Source organism: Meriones unguiculatus, chromosome 17 (genome assembly GCF_030254825.1).
Source record: "Meriones unguiculatus strain TT.TT164.6M chromosome 17, Bangor_MerUng_6.1, whole genome shotgun sequence".
Classification (NCBI taxonomy): domain Eukaryota; kingdom Metazoa; phylum Chordata; class Mammalia; order Rodentia; family Muridae; genus Meriones; species Meriones unguiculatus.
The window spans coordinates 35643144-35659678 of record NC_083364.1 but is presented as its reverse complement, the minus strand read 5'-3'; the positions used below and the strand labels follow the sequence as shown (position 1 = coordinate 35659678).

The 16535-nt window shown below is 43.6% G+C and overlaps 1 protein-coding gene across 3 annotated transcripts in view; it reads left to right on the top strand.

The window, feature by feature from the left end:
- Positions 1-261: 261 nt before the first annotated feature.
- Positions 262-16535, top strand: part of Senp5 (SUMO specific peptidase 5) — a 46815-nt gene continuing 30541 nt past the window's right edge. For 2 of the 3 annotated variants that reach the window (XM_060370206.1, XM_021645126.2), the window contains exons 1-3: positions 262-478; positions 4577-4719; positions 10532-12060. In XM_060370206.1, the coding sequence (XP_060226189.1) occupies positions 10563-12060 (1498 nt within the window). In that variant the 5' untranslated portion in view covers positions 262-478; positions 4577-4719; positions 10532-10562. The remainder of the gene's footprint in view (positions 479-4576; positions 4720-10531; positions 12061-16535) is intronic. The other variant, XM_021645127.2, reaches the window with a different exon arrangement.

Here is a 16535-nt window from a genome sequence, read left to right as displayed (position 1 = left end):
GGGAAAGCCTGGGCCTGAACTTAAGCTGCATTCCAGAGCAGGAGTGTGAGGGCTCAGCTGTGGTCTGCTTTAGCCTTCCTGACCTTAAAAGCTGGAAGAGCGTTAATGAGCAGAAGTCGGAAACCTGCTTTGTGACGCCTGGGCCGCTCCAGATTGCAGTCCCCCAAATCCTCCCTAGCGGAACAGGCTGGTCGGAGCAGGAGCACACCCAGCCTCTAACAGCAGGCGCCTCTGGCCACGCCCTTCTCACCCGGCGTGGGCGGAGCTTCTGGCGGAAAGGCGAGGAAGGAGGTGACGCGCTAAGCGGGCGCCGGTGTCGTGCAGCGGCTGGGAGGAAGCTCGGCAGCCTCGCCGGCCGAGAGCAGGCCGGAGCCTGGGTCGCTTGCTGGGCTTCTCCGGGCGTGGGCGAGGCAGCAGTCCCGGCCGCTGCAGCGTTCGTCCAGGCAGGCGGGTCAGGTGCCGGGAGCTAAGGACGCAGGTAAGCGGCCGCGGGGCAGCGCAGGCCAGGAGGCGTCCGCAGCACTGCTGACCAGCCCTTCCCCGCCAGCTCAGCGCCGCCCGAGGCCCGCACGCAGGCCGCCTAGTGGGCGCTGGTCTCCAGGGACCACGGCCCTCCTTCTTCCTCTGCAGCACGAACCTGGTGATCCAGACTGGCAGAAAACCAGCGCCCCGGGCCGCTGCTTCCGAAGCCAGGGAAGGCTGCGCCTGTAGATCGCTGTCAGGCTCCCAGCTGCTGCCGAGTCGGAAGTCGAGGGGTCTGAGTTGATGTGACAGCTCTGCTGCTTGCTCTTTGCTTTGGTGCCTTCCCACCGTGCTCATGCATGGTACTCTTGGCCTTTAGGATGGTGGGAGGCTACTTTTTTTTATTATTCTATTTGTGCTGGGCAGTATTAACCTCGATTCCATTGTGGGGCCGTTCTCTTGGGGGAAGTGGGAAGCAGAACGGTCATGAGAGTTTGTACTCAGGAGTCCAGAGAAGCTGAGTTGAAACTCTACCCTGCCATTGTTTTTTTTAATTCCCCACCTGGACGTAGGCATGTTCTTATACCTATACAAATTAGATGGAATAACTGAATGGATTTGGGGGGAGGGCTCTGGTTAAAACGCCATTTAAGAATATTCAGGACACATGGTGCATTCCTTAATTATGCTTTCAAGCCTTTTGTCCAGAATAAGCTTAGTACGGAGAAGGGTGCCAGGAGAGAAACCGGAATCTTGTGTGGTTGGAGCTTAACCGCAATCTGTGCTTTGAGTGTGCAGCATCCAAGAAACCCCGTCACTCAGATGCCTTGTGCTTATTGAGAAAATTCTGGTATAAGAAGGAGAAGTCATCGGTTTCTCTCATGAGATGGCATTTGTGTGCTAGGACTTTAGAATAGCACCTACCTGAGATATGCTTGATCTATGTATTGACCCATTTAGGAGGCTTTTGCGCCTACATGTTAAAATCCTGTCCTTTGTTCAGCCTGGCAGTTTTGCTGTGTAGATTAGGCTGGCCTTGAACTTGCTGTGATCCCCTGTCTTAGCTTCGAAAATGCTGGGATTACAAGCCCAGTTTATACAACTTTTCTTTTTTGCTCTCTCACCCCCCCCATTTTCTTTTAGATTAAAAAAAAAATGTACATGCATATTTTGCCTGCATGTCTGTGCACTGCATCCTTGTCTGGTGCCTATGGGGATCAGAACAGGGTGCTGGATCCCCTGGATGTTATGAATGGTTGTGAGTCACACGTGGGTGTTAGGAATAGGACAAGTGCTCTTAACCAGGGAGCCATCTCCCCAGCCAGTACCCTTGCCTTTCTTTTAGTGTTCTTTGTCTTCCTCCCCGCCTCTAGTTTTATTGTTATTTTCAAGTACTGAGGAGTGAACACAAGGCATTGCACAAGCTGGGCAAGTGCTGAGCCTGGTTCCACAATCCCTAGTTCCGGTGTTTTCTTGATTTACTCCATTTGTCAAGGTACTTCTTGTCTTGTGGCTCTTTGAGAAAGGTATATGGGAAGTATACACTTTGATAAATTACCTGTCTGGGAACTTCTGTTTTTAGTTGCTAGTCCTTAGATGGGACTAAAATTCTCTTGTTAAAAATAATTTTCTTGTCAGAATTTGGAAAGCATTTCTCCATTGTTCCTAGTTTTCAGTTGTGTGTGGAGGGGCACACTTGCTGGTGTGGGAGGGCATGATGCAGAGTCTCCACCCAGTTTATTGAGACAGGGTCTTTCACTTAACTTGGAACTCACCCATTTGGCTGCCTGGTTGACCGTCAAGCCCTAGGAATCTGTCCTCTGTCACTGTACGGTCCAGGGATTATAGGGATGTGTCCTGTGCTCAGTTTTTATGTGGGTCTGGGGACCCACAATCAGGTCTTGATGTTTACATGACAAGCATTTCCCCACGGAGGCATCTCCTAGGCACCCTCTCCCAGTGTTTTTTTTTCCCCTAAGATACAGTCTGGCTGTATTTTAGCTGATCTCTTGTGTCCTTCCAGCTTCAGCCTTCTTCCTTATTGGATTATAGGAGTGTAGCCACACTTGGCTGTCACACTTATTATTATTATTATTGTTGTTGTTGTTGTTTTGTTTTTCGAAACACAGTTTCTCTGTGTAGCCCTGGCCGGCCTGGAACTCACTTTGTAGACTAGGCTGTCCTCAAACTCAGAGATCCGCCTGCCTCTGCCTCCTGAGTGCTGGGATTACAGGTGTGCGCCATCACTGCCCTGCGCCAGTAACTTCATAGAGAGATTGCAGCTCAGAATTTTCAATTTCTTTCACTCATTCTGTATTCCTTTATTTGAAATTTTATGGAAGGAAGATATTCCTTTCTATTTTACTACCCTTTATTATAGAGGGCATAGTGATACAGGCCTTTAATCCCAGCACTCCAGAGGCACAAGCAAGCTAATCTCTGAGTTTGAGCTCAGCATGCACAACATAGCAAGTTCCAGGCCAGCCAGGACTACATAAGGAGACCCTGTCTCTCTCTCACACACAGGCTATTCATTGTATCTTGGATTCTAACTATAATGTATTTGGTTGCCAGTGGACTTTTGGGCACTCCGAGACCTCATGTTGGTATGTCTTTTTGACATGACATTAGTTTTTAAGCCCCTGTGTATGTTCTGGCACCACCTGACATTTTGGTTTCATCTTTCTTTTGCTTTCTCTGCCCAGTTCTGGGCTTTTGTTTTGTTTGTTTATTTGTTTTGAGACAGAGTCTCCTGTAATTCAGGCTGGCCTTACAATGGGCTATGTAACTAGTAATGATGTTGACTTCCTTATGTTCCTGTCTGAGCCTCCAGAGGGCTGGGATTGGGTCACCATCCTGGGTTTAGCCATTTTTTTCAGCAGACAGTTATCATTAGAAGCTAAGATCTGATTGTTAGGGTGCTCACTAAATTGTGTTGCTTCATTGACAGTCAAATGTATGTATGTGTATGTACACGTCTGTATCTGTATTAAACACTGAGTTCATAGTGGTACCTCCAGTCTGTCTCTCATCATCCTCATTTCACGATTCATTGTTTCCCTAGTGATGGAAAGCCTAGCTTTAATTATCTACAACATATTTTATTTAATTGCTCAATTTTAGAATACTGTTAATATTAGAATATATGCTTCTATGGGAAGCATATTTGCTATGCATTGCACAGTATCTGTATGTAGTCTTTATCTTTAGCGCTTGAGCATGTAGTCAGAATATTGTTTTCTAAAGTTGTCTGTTATTTTCTGCTTTTATGGTATGGTTGTATTAGTCATTTGAAATGCAGGGGCTAAGAGGTGTAGTTCAGTGATAGAGTACTTTCTGGGCATTCATGAGGTCCTGATTTAATCTCCAGTACTGCAAAAGGAAAAGAAAGCAGGCATGCCAGGTTCGTTTAAGTATGTGAAGCCTTGGCTTGGTCCTAAAGGCAGACCAGGAGGAAAAAGACATTCAGAGAAGTGTCCCCTCTTCATTGCTTCCATTTTCTCACCTTTGTCTGAACTTTGCTCTCTTCGAGTAAGGGTGCATTCTGCTCATGACTGTGCTGCTTGCTAAAGAATCCTTGCTCCACTGAAGCTTCACTCATGGTGTAGATCAAGTAGTTTATTCAGCCGTGCTCTCGCCTGTGGGCAGTGGTTATTTGCTATTATAAACAATGTTTCAACAGATCGCCTTTTCATTATTATCACAGCTGCATCTTCAGTTTAAACTGTTTAAAGTGAGACTGCCAGATTAAGGATAAATACTTTTGTGGCTTTTATGAAATCTTCCCAAATTCTCTTTGAAAATTATTACATCAGTTTGGAATTTCACCAGCAAAGTATGAAAATGCCTTTTTCAGTCTGGTGGCAGAGGCATGAGGCTTGTTAATTTGAGGTAGGTCTGGACTACAGAGTGATACCTTCAAAACAGAAAGACAGTAACTTCTGGCTGGAGAGATGGCACAGCTGTTAAGAATGTGACAGAAGGAGAAGGTGTTACAGCTTTTGTTTTTTGTTTTTCCTTATCTCCAGAAGGAGAAGGTGTTACAGCTTTTGTTTTTTGTTTTTCCTTATCTCCAGAAGGAGAAGGTGTTACAGCTTTTGTTTTTCCTTGGCAGTGCTGATCAAACCTGGGACTTTGACACATGTGAGTTAACACTATCTTTGAGCAGAGCCCTACACCACTGACCTCTTTTCTGAGGGTGAAGTTGAGTCGCTAGTGGTGGTGCACACCTTTGATCCCAGCTCGTGGGAAGCAGAGGTAGGTAAATCTTTGTGACCTGTCTGGGGCTGGGAGGTGTGGGAGTGTAAAGTTGAAGATATCTTTATGCTTAAGGTATATTTAGAAATCTTTATTTGTGAATTGCCTCCTTATGTATTTTTTTCATTAGGTTATCAAGCTTTTTGTCTTTTTGTTGGCTTGGGGTTTTTGTTTGTTTGTTTTCTGAAGTAGGGTTTTTCTGTAAATAGGGTTTGCTCTGTAAATCAGGCTGGCCTCCAACTCAGAGATGATTGTTCAGCCTTTAAAAATATATTACTTTTTATTCTATGTGTATGAGTGTTTTGCCAGCATATATGTGCGTGCACCACATACATACCTGGTGCCTGCAGAGGCCAGAAAAGAGCCCTGGACCTCCTAGAGCTGGAGTTAGGGATGCTTGCAAGATGCCTTGTGGGTCCTGGGAACTGAACCTGGGTTCTGTGCAAGAACAGCAAGAATTCTTAGCTGCTGAGCCGTCTCTCCAGACTCTTGATTGTTCATTTTTTTTTTAAATTAAAAACCCTAATGTTGATTGTGTGTGTGGGTATGTGAACACGAATGCAGGTGCCAGCAAAGAAGAGGTATTGGATCCCCTAGAGCTGAAGATACAGGCAGTTAGGAGCAGCTATTAGACACGGGTGCTGGACACCAGATTTGAGTCCTGGAAGAACAGCAAGTGCTGTTAAATGCTGAGCTATCTCTCCAGCCCTTGGTTGTTTTGTTCCTTTAAAAATACAAAAATTAAGAAACCTGGCTGTGTTTTTGCCAGTTGTTATGTTTTTCTGTTGCCTCTTTGTGCACTGTGGCTTTCCTCCTTTCTGTTTGTTGGGAGGAGCTAGGGATTAAACTGAGGACATGCTCCTCCACCCCTAGCCTCCTTTTTTTTTTTATTTAATCTTAATAAAAAATAAAGAAAGGTTTTCTGTAGCCACGCTGGCGTCTTCCTGCCTCAGCCTCGCAAAGGCATGCCACATGCCCAGCTCCATTTTAGGTTTATAGTGCAGAGCTATAAGAACGTTCAGGTCCACTCAGTAGCTGTCATCGCGGTCCATCTCAGACTGAAATTGTGCACCATTGCAAAGTCAGGCCTCCTTCTCTCCTTCCCTGTTAGTTTTGTTCCTGTTTTTGGTGGAGTTCTTTGTTTGTTTGGTTGGTTGTTGGATCTCGGGCTGTGATTTTCAGCCTATGGGCTGTGACCCCTTTGGGGTTGAATGACCCTTTCATAGGCTTCACCTAAGGCCATTTGAAAAACACCGATATTTACATTATGATTCCTAACAGTGGAAAAACTTTAGCTATGAAGAGCAATGTCATAATTTTATGGTTAGAGCTGCATGAAAGGATCTCAGGGTGAGGAAAGCAGAGATTCACTGTCCTAGGGCTTCCTGCATGCCAGGCAAAGCCTGAAGATGCATCCTAGTGTTTCTGTTACTTTATCTTTACTTTGAGACAGAATCTCCTTTGTAATTCTGGATGGACAATAATTCACTGTGTATACTGGGCTGGACCCACATTTGGACTAATTCTGCCTCTGTCACCTGAGAGCTGGAATTACAGATAAAAACTGCCAATCTGTCTCTTCCATTAGTTTGTTTTTAAGACAGAATATCTTGTTGCCCAGGCAAACTCCTAATTTGCCTACATTTACTTTCTAAGTACTGGGATTATAGTGTGCAACAATGTCTGACTCTTTTGTTTCTGTTTTGAGACAGTTACAAGGTTTTTTGTTTTTTTTCTTTTTTAAGAAGAGGAATGGAGGGGTCCGGAGAGATGACTCAGCTCAGTTACGAGTAATGGTTGCTCTTTCAGAGGTCCTGAGTTCAATTCCCAGCAACCACATGCATGATGGCTAACAACTATCTACAGTGTGATCTGATACCCTCTTCTGGCATGCAGCTGTCCATGCAGATAGAGTACTCATACATAAAAATAGATGATAGATAGATAGATCAGATACATAAATAAATCTTAAAAAAAAAAAAAAAAAAGAAGAAGAAGAAGAAGAAGAGGAACCAAACCTGGGTCCTCTGCAAGAACAGTAAATGCTTTTAACCACTGACCTATCTGTCTAGCTCCCTTTATTTTTTTTTCTTGAAACAGTAGAACTTTTTTCTTTTTCATAGATATGGAGGCCCTATGTTTAAAATTAGTTTTACAGAGTCAAAGTAAGGGTGTCTGTGGGGCCATGTTCTCTTTGAAGGCTTTTGGGGAGACTCTTTCCCTCTTGTAGTTTTTGGTGGCTGCTTGCATTCCTTGGATTTTGGCTCTTTCACTCTGATCATGTTGCCTTTTCTTCTGTCAGTGGGTTTTGCTTTTACCTGTAACATTGTTCTGGTTTACTTTCCATCCTCAGAGGTCTGGTGATTCTTGGTAGGTGAATTTTTTTTTTTTTTTCTTTAGAGTAGGCTGGCTTTGAACTCAGAGAGATCCGCCTGCCTCTGCCTCCCAAGTGCTGGGATTGAAGGCATGGGCCACCGAGCCTGGCCTGAGTCTCCCCCCACACCTTTTCTTTGAGATAGTGTTTCACTATATACCACTGGCTGTCCTAGAATTGACCCTTAGACCAGCCTGTCCTTGAACTCAGAAGAGCCCCAACTGCCTTTGTCTCTCAAGTGCTGCGATTAAAGACGTGTGCCGTCACACCTGGTGGTTGTTGAGTGATGTTTAAGAATGAGGCTGCAGGTATATAGCACATTGCGTGAACATCTTTACCCTGGATGAGGTCCCCAGTTCAGCCTCCAATACTAACTCGAACGGAATGCCCATGGAGATGCTGTGGGACATTTTGAATACACTTGAATATATGAGAACTGTCAAATTTGGGTGCACTGTGGCCATGCAGGGCCATTTGTGGGGATATTTGCTGTATAGGTTTATGAATTTTCTCACGAGCTAACCAACTCTTCTGGAGGATGAATCAGATTGCCAGGACCTCAGAGGATGAGTTTAAAAAAAAAAGTGTTTCCCCAGGTGGTGGTGGCACACGCCTTTAATCCTAACACTTGTTAGGCAGAGGCAGGTGATCTCTGAGTTTCAGGCTACCCTGGTCTACAGAGTGAGTTCCAGGACAGCCAAGATTATACAGAGAAACCCTGTCTTGAAAAAAACAAAACAAACAAAACTTCAAACTGTCTTCACAGCCATCTATTTCACCCTGTCAGAAGGGCAAACTGCTCTTGGGGAAAAAGGGAGCAGGGTAATTAGGATCTAGAGCTTAAAACATTTCTTTGACTTCAGAATACACTGAAAAGTAATTGCTCCGCCTTTTGGGGGAGCATTAAATACCTATGATCTTTTCTCTTCAGATGACCTTCTCTCATCCCTAAGGAAGGAATGGTTCCTCATTAGCAGTATATCCTTAGAGGGTGGTGAGAGGGCAAGTTCACAGCATGAACTCATTTATCTCAGCTTGCCTTGTGCTGCCCTTCCCTGTGTGTGACTGTCCTGATTCATCCTTACCAAGAAAGGGAACACGTTCTCTCTTCAGGACCTGGGGGTGGAACTTGTTCAGATTTTCTGATGGCCTTCCTTTTTCAGCCCCATCCACATCCTAACCTTCATAGGTACTTATTTCTAATTCAGGGCCTTTCTGAGGTCATGTAGCTTATGACATGGCCTTAGATTTTTAGCTTTTTTTTGAACTGCTAAGTGTGTTGCTCATTTATCTGCTTTTTTTATTTATTGAAAAAGGCTTAAGTCTCAGCTGACCTGGAGCTTGCTATGTAGACCAGGCTGGCTTTGAACTCTTTAGGGAGTTGAACTCTTGAGATTAAAGGTGTATACTACCAAATCTGGCTATCTGTTTCTTTTAGGGATATTATTGATTTTATCTCTTATTACCTTTGTTCCTGACCTCTTTTGCTCAATTCTTCCTTCATTGATTCATTCCCTCATTCACTCATTCTGTTAGGAACAAGCAAAAGAAACTTATTCTTAGTACTATTTAATTTCCAGACTCCATTTAATCGTAGGAAGAAGCTAAGTTCAAGGTCCCTGGCACTAGAAGAGCTGGGGACTTCCCAAGCGCTAAAGAGGTTGGGGTGTAGGGAAACAGTTGTCTGAGTGCAGACATCTCAAGGACAACTTCTGTCTTGCTGGCAGGGTCAAATTAAGTTCGTGTTTCCAGGCCCACGAACCTGCTTCTATCCAGATTGATGGAAACTCCTTGATTGGACAATGGTACACCTCCATCCTACTCCCCCTGCTTTGTGGTTTCATCCTTTAAATATGCTGTACAACATCCCTTCATGGTCACAGTTCAGCTCCTGAGTCTGTTCTTCCTCCCTGATCGATCAGTAGCGGCTTGATTACAATACATTTTTATCACCTTTATTGACCTGGTGTTTAAGTTATGTTGATTTAAGTGGATCCCACAACAATTTATTCATGTTTGACAGTGTCTCATTATATAGCACCAAAAGCTGGTCTTGAACTTGTGATCCTTTTGCTTGTGCTTCCTGGCTGCTAGAATTATAGGAGCATACTGCACCTAGTGGGATTTTGCCTTTTAAAAATCTAACTTCGGGTTGTGCATGGTGGCACATGCCTGTAACTCCAGCATCTGTGAGACAGAGCAGTAGGATTGCTAATTCAAGGCCAGCCTGAGTAACTTAGGAAGACCTTGCCCCTCCCACGTCCAGGTTTACTAGTTCAGTGGACTTCGGTGGAGAAGGGACCATGGTAAACATATGTTTTAGCCTTCCATATTCTTCCCTTATAGGAAAGTGATGCATAGAAAGGTAATATTGTGTGTATGTGGTGGGGTGTGAGGTGTGGAGATGGGGAAGCTTTTACTTTTTTTTTTTTTTCTGTCTTTTTCTCATCCAGTATCACTGGATGAGAGCACCTGATGAAGTTCTGTTCATGTGTAGACACTTAGACTCTGACTGGTGAAAGTGGAGCTGGTCTCTTTGAGGTTGATGACTATGCGGGCCAAAGATACCCTTTGAAAACTTTGCTGGCTGAAAGTTGTTTTCCATGAACAAGTTATAAGTAGATATGAAATCCATCTGAAGGGGTATTTGGTCCCTCTTCCTTTACTATCTTTCACTGTACCATTGAGAACATAGTAAATACTAGAAATTCTGTGGCTGACAAGGTAGCTCAAGTACGAACCCTTCAGAAATTCTCTTCTGATCTTTTGCCTTATGTATTCTATTAGAAACTGATCCAGTGGACTGAAGAGATGGCTCAGCAGTTAACCTGCTGCTTTTGCAGAGGACCGAGGATCAGTTTCCAGCACCCACATCTTAGCTTACAACCATCCACAGTTCCAGTTCCACGGGATTCAGCACCCTCTTCTGGCCCCCAAAAGTAGCAGGCACTTAAAGTGGTGCACCTGTGCAGGCGGAGTGCTCATGCACAGAAACAGACTCCCAAACAAAAACTGCTGTGCACTGAGAAAAGGTTTTTGGTTGTTATTGTTACAAGGCGTCACTCACTAGACAGCCTGGCTGACCTGGCTAAACTTTATGTAGAACAGGCTGGTCTGGAACTCACAGAAATTGAGGTCCACCTGGCTTTAGCTTCCTGAATGCTGGGATTAAAGACATGCAGGACCACCTCTTGCTAGAAATCATTCTTGAAACATCCACCAGAAGCAGGTATAGAGAAAGTGGGGGCCTTATTAAATTTTCATGTCTTCCCAGTTCTTGACGTAGGAACCTCAGTCAGGTAGGATTTCTTTATGGCTGACAAAATAAATTGCAGTTCATATGTTCTTTTTTATCTTTGTATCTTAATTGCTACATGTCTTTATGACGTTATACTTAAACTGATATGTAACTTTTTATACTTTTATTTTCTTTTATAGGCACATCCAGTTCTCATTATGCATCAGAAAAATGAAAAAACAGAAGAAAATTCTATGGAAGAAAGGAATTCACTTAGCCTTTTCTGAGAAATGGAATACTGGGTTTGGAAGCTTTAAGAAGTTCTATTTTCCTCAAAACCTGTGCTTTCTGAAAGCTAAGCTGGGAAGACCAGTTGTTTGGCATCGGCAGTTGAAGCATTTCCAGTGTAGTAAGAAGGACCTTCACATCCCAAAATCATGGGTCCAGGATGTCCCGCTTTGTGCGGAGGCGAAGTCTGGAGCGCCCACTCACAATGTTAGTGCTTTGTATGCCAGAGTGAGAAGAAAGGACACTGAGCACTTCATTTCCCCCTCAAGGAGGCTCCTGAAACTCCAAGCAGATAAGTTACTGTCTTCATCGAGTCACGTGGACCATGGATACTGCAGAGAGAACAGTTTCCTGAGTGCAGTTACGGGCTTGTCAGCAAATTCTGTTTTAGGTAAGGCCGGTGGTCACAAGCCTAGGACAGAGCCACAAGCTTCAGACTTTCCCATGAAGTTCAATGGGGAGAGCCAAAGTCCTGGTGAGAGTGGCAAGATTGTGGTCTTGAACAAGCATAGAAAGCGCTTCTGTTATGGCTGCTACCAAGGGCTAGAGCACCACAGGGATGGGAGACCCTTGATTCCAAAACAGTTCCAACTTAACCAACATCGAAGAGTCAAAGTGTCTCTTATGATGTATGAGAAATTATCCATGATTAGATTTCGGTATAGGATTTTCAGATCCCAGCACTTCAGAACGAAAAGCAGAGTTTGTAAGCTAAGAAAAGCCCAGCGAAGCTGGGTACAGAAGGTCACTGGGGACCATCAAGAGAAACTTAGGGATAATAACACAGAGGGTGGCAATTGCAGCCCAGTCCCTTCCCTAGAACCTAAAGACACTTGTCAGTGTCAGCCATACTTTCCAGATATGGACAGCAGCGTTATGGTGAAGGGAAAGAACTCTCACATGGCTGATGGCCACATTAAAGAAAGCCCTTTCTCGGACAAGGAGCATAGTTTAGATGAAGCATTCCCTGACCAACAGAATGGCAGTGCCACATACACCTGGAACCAGTCACCCTCTTCTCCTAAGTGGGAATATACAGAGCAAATTCATGAAATCCCTTTAACAGAACATCCTTCTAGTAATGAGTTCTCTTCGGAAACTGAAAGAGCAAGTATGACTCTGGGTCAGGAAAGTGGGACAAGTACTGTCAGTGACGACAGAGTAAAACTGTCAGTGTCTGGAGCAGACAAATCTGTGAGTAGTGTAGATGGGCCTGTGTCTCAAGAGCCTGCTCAGAATGAGAACTTCCAGATGGAGGAGGATGGATCTCTCAAGCAGAACATTCTTAGCTCAAAACTTCTGGACCACCCTTACTGTAAAAGTCCACTGGACGCTCCCTCGGTGTGCAGTGAACTCAAAGTAGAAAACCAGATGGCAGGCAGCCAGAGCCGTCAGAAAGCTTCTCCCGTGGATGATGAGCAGCTCTCAACCTGCCTTTCTGGTATGCACTGTTCTTTGTTGCCCTCCAACCTCTGGCCCACACTGCTCCATTATATAGATGTTGCTTAGCTCATTTCCTGGTTTGCTGATGAACACTTGCATTGATTTTGCTCTAAGGGTTCAATGAACTCTCTTATGTAGTTGTTTCTGTAAGCTAAATTGCCATTTAAATTGCTGGTAAAAGAATACTGATACTTAATTTTTTAAAAAAGGATTCTATCTGCCATTTAAATTGCTGGTAAAAGAATACTGATACTCAATTTTTTAAAAAAAGATTCTATCTGCATGTACACCTGTGTGCCAGAAGAGGGCCTCAGATCCCAGTAGAGATGGTTATGAGCCACCATGTTGTTCCTGAAAGTTGATCTCTGAGACCAGTGCTCTTAAGCCATCTCTCTAACCCCGATACTTAAAATTTTTAAGAGGATGGTCAAATTACCTTTCAAGATGAACTTGTTTAAACTTAAATTTTAACCAGGTTTACAGATTACAGATGAGAATTTTATATTGTCAGGCTTTAAGATTGGGTGTCTTTGTATTTAAACAGAATCTTAGGTAGCCCAGTCTGGCCTCAGACTTGCCATGTACTTGAGAGGTGACTCAAACTTGTGATCCTCTCAGGTGCTGAGATTCCAGATATGTTACTACCATGCCTGACTTATGTGGGGCAGTGGCTACAACTCAGGCCTCATATGTGCTAGGCAGACATTCTCTCAGCTGAGCTATCTCCCCAGCCCTGATTTTTTTTTTTTTGTATGTTTGAGTGCATCTTATTGGTACAGTTTCTCACTTATCTATTTTCCTTTGCACCTCACCTATTTATTTATTTATTTAGTCAAGACAGGGTTTTCTGTATAACAGAGCCCTGACTGTCTTAGACTCACTTTGTAGACCAGGCTGGCCTCAAACTCACAGAGATCCTCCTGCCTCTGCCTCCCAAGTACTGGGATTAAAGGCATTTGCCACTAGGCCCAGCCATTTCTCTTTACTAATATATAAGATGTTCTTGTATGCCAGCACGTGTTCTGGTTTCTAAGAACATAGCAGCAAACAGAATACGCTGATAACCTGCTTTCATGTCATTCTGGTTATGAAGATGCTAAATTGATTCTAACTGCTGAGGATGTTACCTCCAAAATATAGCAGTCTTTAATACCACAACATTGTTTACTATTGCTTTAGCAGAAATTTTAAGGGATTTTTTTTTTGTTTTTAATAGTTTGTTATTTATTATTTCTTTAGAAAATTCCATACACGTTTACAATGTATCTTTTTTTTTTAAGTCAGGGTCTCACTATAGCTCAGGCTGTTCTGGAATTTGCTGTGTAGACCAGGCTGGCCTTGAACTCAGAGATATCCTGCTGGGATTAAAGATGTGTTGCCACCACGCCTAGTGCTGTACAGTGCGTCTTGATCACACGAAACCACACCTTTCTCTCCCCAGGCACCCCCAATATACCTACCTCTTCCCTTCATGTTCCCCGGTCCCATCCACTGTACTCATTGGACTGTACTGCCTGTTGGGATGGTGACTGGTCATTGGCTTGACCTTGTGCAGAGATAACCATACTGCAGTGAGCTCACGAGTGCAGTGGTCATGACTCGTCCAGAAGATAGCACTTCAGAGCACTCCCTCTCATCATGTGACTCTTACCTTCTCTCTGTCCCTTCAGAAAGGGTATTTCCTTGAGGTTGCAGAGATGGGGAAGTATAGGGAGAGTTGATATAGATGTCCTATTTAGGGTTGAACACATTTATTCTCAGCATTTTGACTCGTTGTGAGGCTCCGCATTAAACTCTGTCCACTGCAGAAGAATCTTCTCTGGGTGAGCTGAGAGCAGCACTAATCTGTGGTCCTAAACACGGGTATTTACAAGGCAGAAAATGGACAGTAGGTTCACTTCTAAGCCTGTAACCTCCCGACCCATGGGGTTTTGGCCAAGTTTTCAGTATCAGGGATGAATTCCTTCCTGTGGGGCAGGTCTCAGATCCAGCCAAAAAGTTGTTGGTTACATCAGTGTTTTTATGCCACTATCTCACCAGTGGGCACACCATGCCCACCAGGTCAGTATTGTAGTATTCAGGGTCCAGGGCCAAATGCTGGTGAGACCGCTGATGTCTTTTCTCCCACAGCAGCCTGCACAGCACTCTGAAAGCCAGCCAGTAGAAGTAAGTTGTCAGGTCATTTCCAGCTTGTTTCTCTATAGGAAGACTGCTTTTTTAATTTAAGGAGCATTAATCAATATTGTAGAGCCTAAAATTCAAGTTTTAGTTGTTGTTTGGGACATCCCCCCCCATTTTTATTTGGAGTATAATTTTTTATGGTTCATTTTGTAATTTAAAATATGTTAGCATACAAGGTAGTGGGTTTCATTGTTACTTTAAAATTTTTATTTTTAATCATGTATATGTGTGTGTGTGTGTTTGAGTATATGCCGCACAATGTGGCCAGAGGCATCGGATTCCCTGGAGCTGGATTCACCAGTGATTGTGAGCCATCCAACAGGGGTGCTGCGAACTGAACTGTGGTCCTCTGAAGAATACGATACTCTCTTAACCTCTGAGCCAGCTCTCCAACGTTACCACATTTTAAAACAATTTTTAAAAATTCATTTTTATCTTGTTATTGTATGTATATGATGTCACCATGCCCACATGAAGGTCAGAGAACAACTTTGTAGAGTCAGTATTCTTTTTCTGCCTTCCCACCTAAAGGCAGTCTTTCCAAATGTTAAGGTTTCCTGACTTCTGTAGGGGCCATTCTGTCATGTAGAAGTAAGACCACTCACTGTGTACAAACAAGATAACTATTAAGATAGGAAGGCTGGAAATGTAGCAAAAGTATGTATCTAAGGGCTGGGACAATAGCCCTGTGGTTAACAGCCCTGGATGATCATGCAGAACACCCAGGTTTACTTCTTAGCACCCACATGACAGCTCATGACCACATGTTAACTCCAGTTCCAGAGGATCTGGTGCTCTCTTCTGACCTCCTTGACCATCAGGCATACATGTTTGTACAGACATCAATGCAGACAAAACACCCATACACATTAATATTAAAAATTAAATGTTAAATGCTTTGTTCTTAGCTTAGACCCTCCAAATAGACTTGGGTGGAGAATCAGAGGTAATGATTTCAGAAAACCTAGGGCTGGGCTAGGGAGATGGCTCAGTGGGTAAATGGTAAAGGCATCTGCTGCCAAGCCTAATGACCTGAGTGCACTCTCTGGAACTCACATGGTGGAAAGAGAACCATTTCCTATATGTTGTTCTCTGACCTTTGGCTGTATGCTGTTGGCATGTGCACCTCACTGTACACACACACACACACACACACTAAATGAATGTAATAAAAATAAAAGAATAAAGGGCGGGGGTGCAAGTCTGTGGTTTGTCTAGCATGTTTGGGGCCCTGAATTGTGTCCTCAGCATTACAAGGAGCTGGGAGCTATTCCTGTAGGAGATTAACAGGAGGGAATACACGGTTTTCATCTCTGCTTCTCTCTGTACAGCAGAATACTTTGCACTTGGAATATATGGCCTGGCAGAAACCACTGTCTGGAGCTGCAGGAGGATGCTGGTTACAATTTTCCCACCATAGTCTAGATTTAATCATCAACCTGATAAGCTGTTGCTTTTCCTTTTCAGCATCATCCCAAACTCATGTTTCTACCTTTGTGAGCCACTAAGCCTTCTTCAGTTTCTTCATTATATATTTAGAAGTAATGTTAGGGTTTTATTTCCTGGGGATTTCTGCTTAGTGGGTGATCATTGAGACCATTAAATGGATATGAACATAAATTGACTTGAAGACTGCCTTAAATCAGACTGAAAGATCCCTTGAAAAATTCTATTTTCATGGGCTGGAGAGATGGCTCAGAGGTGAGAGCACTTGGATGTTCTTCCAAAGGTCCTGAATTCAATTCCCAGTGACCTTATGTTGGCTCACAACCTGTTATAATGAGATCTTGTACCCTCTTCTGGCCTATTGGCACACATGCAGGCAGAATAAAATCTTAAAAAAAAAAAAAAAATCTATTTCCTTGGCTGTAGATGAAGCTCAAATGGTAGAAGTTCAATCTCTTGCCCACCAAGTGCTGGACCCAGGTTTTGATCTCTTGTACCACAGGTAAATAGTAATAAAAATTGTTTTTAAAAATTCTATTCCTGAGGGCTGGAGAGGTTAAGAGCACTGGCTGTTCTTCCAAAGGTCCTGAGTTCAATTCCCAGAAACCACATGGTAGCTCAAAACCATCTATAATAAGATTTGGTGCCCTCTTCTGGCGTGCAGGTGTTACATGTAGGCAGAACACTGTATACATAATAAATAAAATAATAATAATAATAATAATAAAAATAAAATTCTATTCCTGCCGGGTGCAGTGCCACATGGAAGGGAAGGGAAAGAAGGAAGGAAGGAAAGAAAAGAAAGAAAGAAAAAGAAAATTCTATGTCCTACTTTAAAACAGGCCT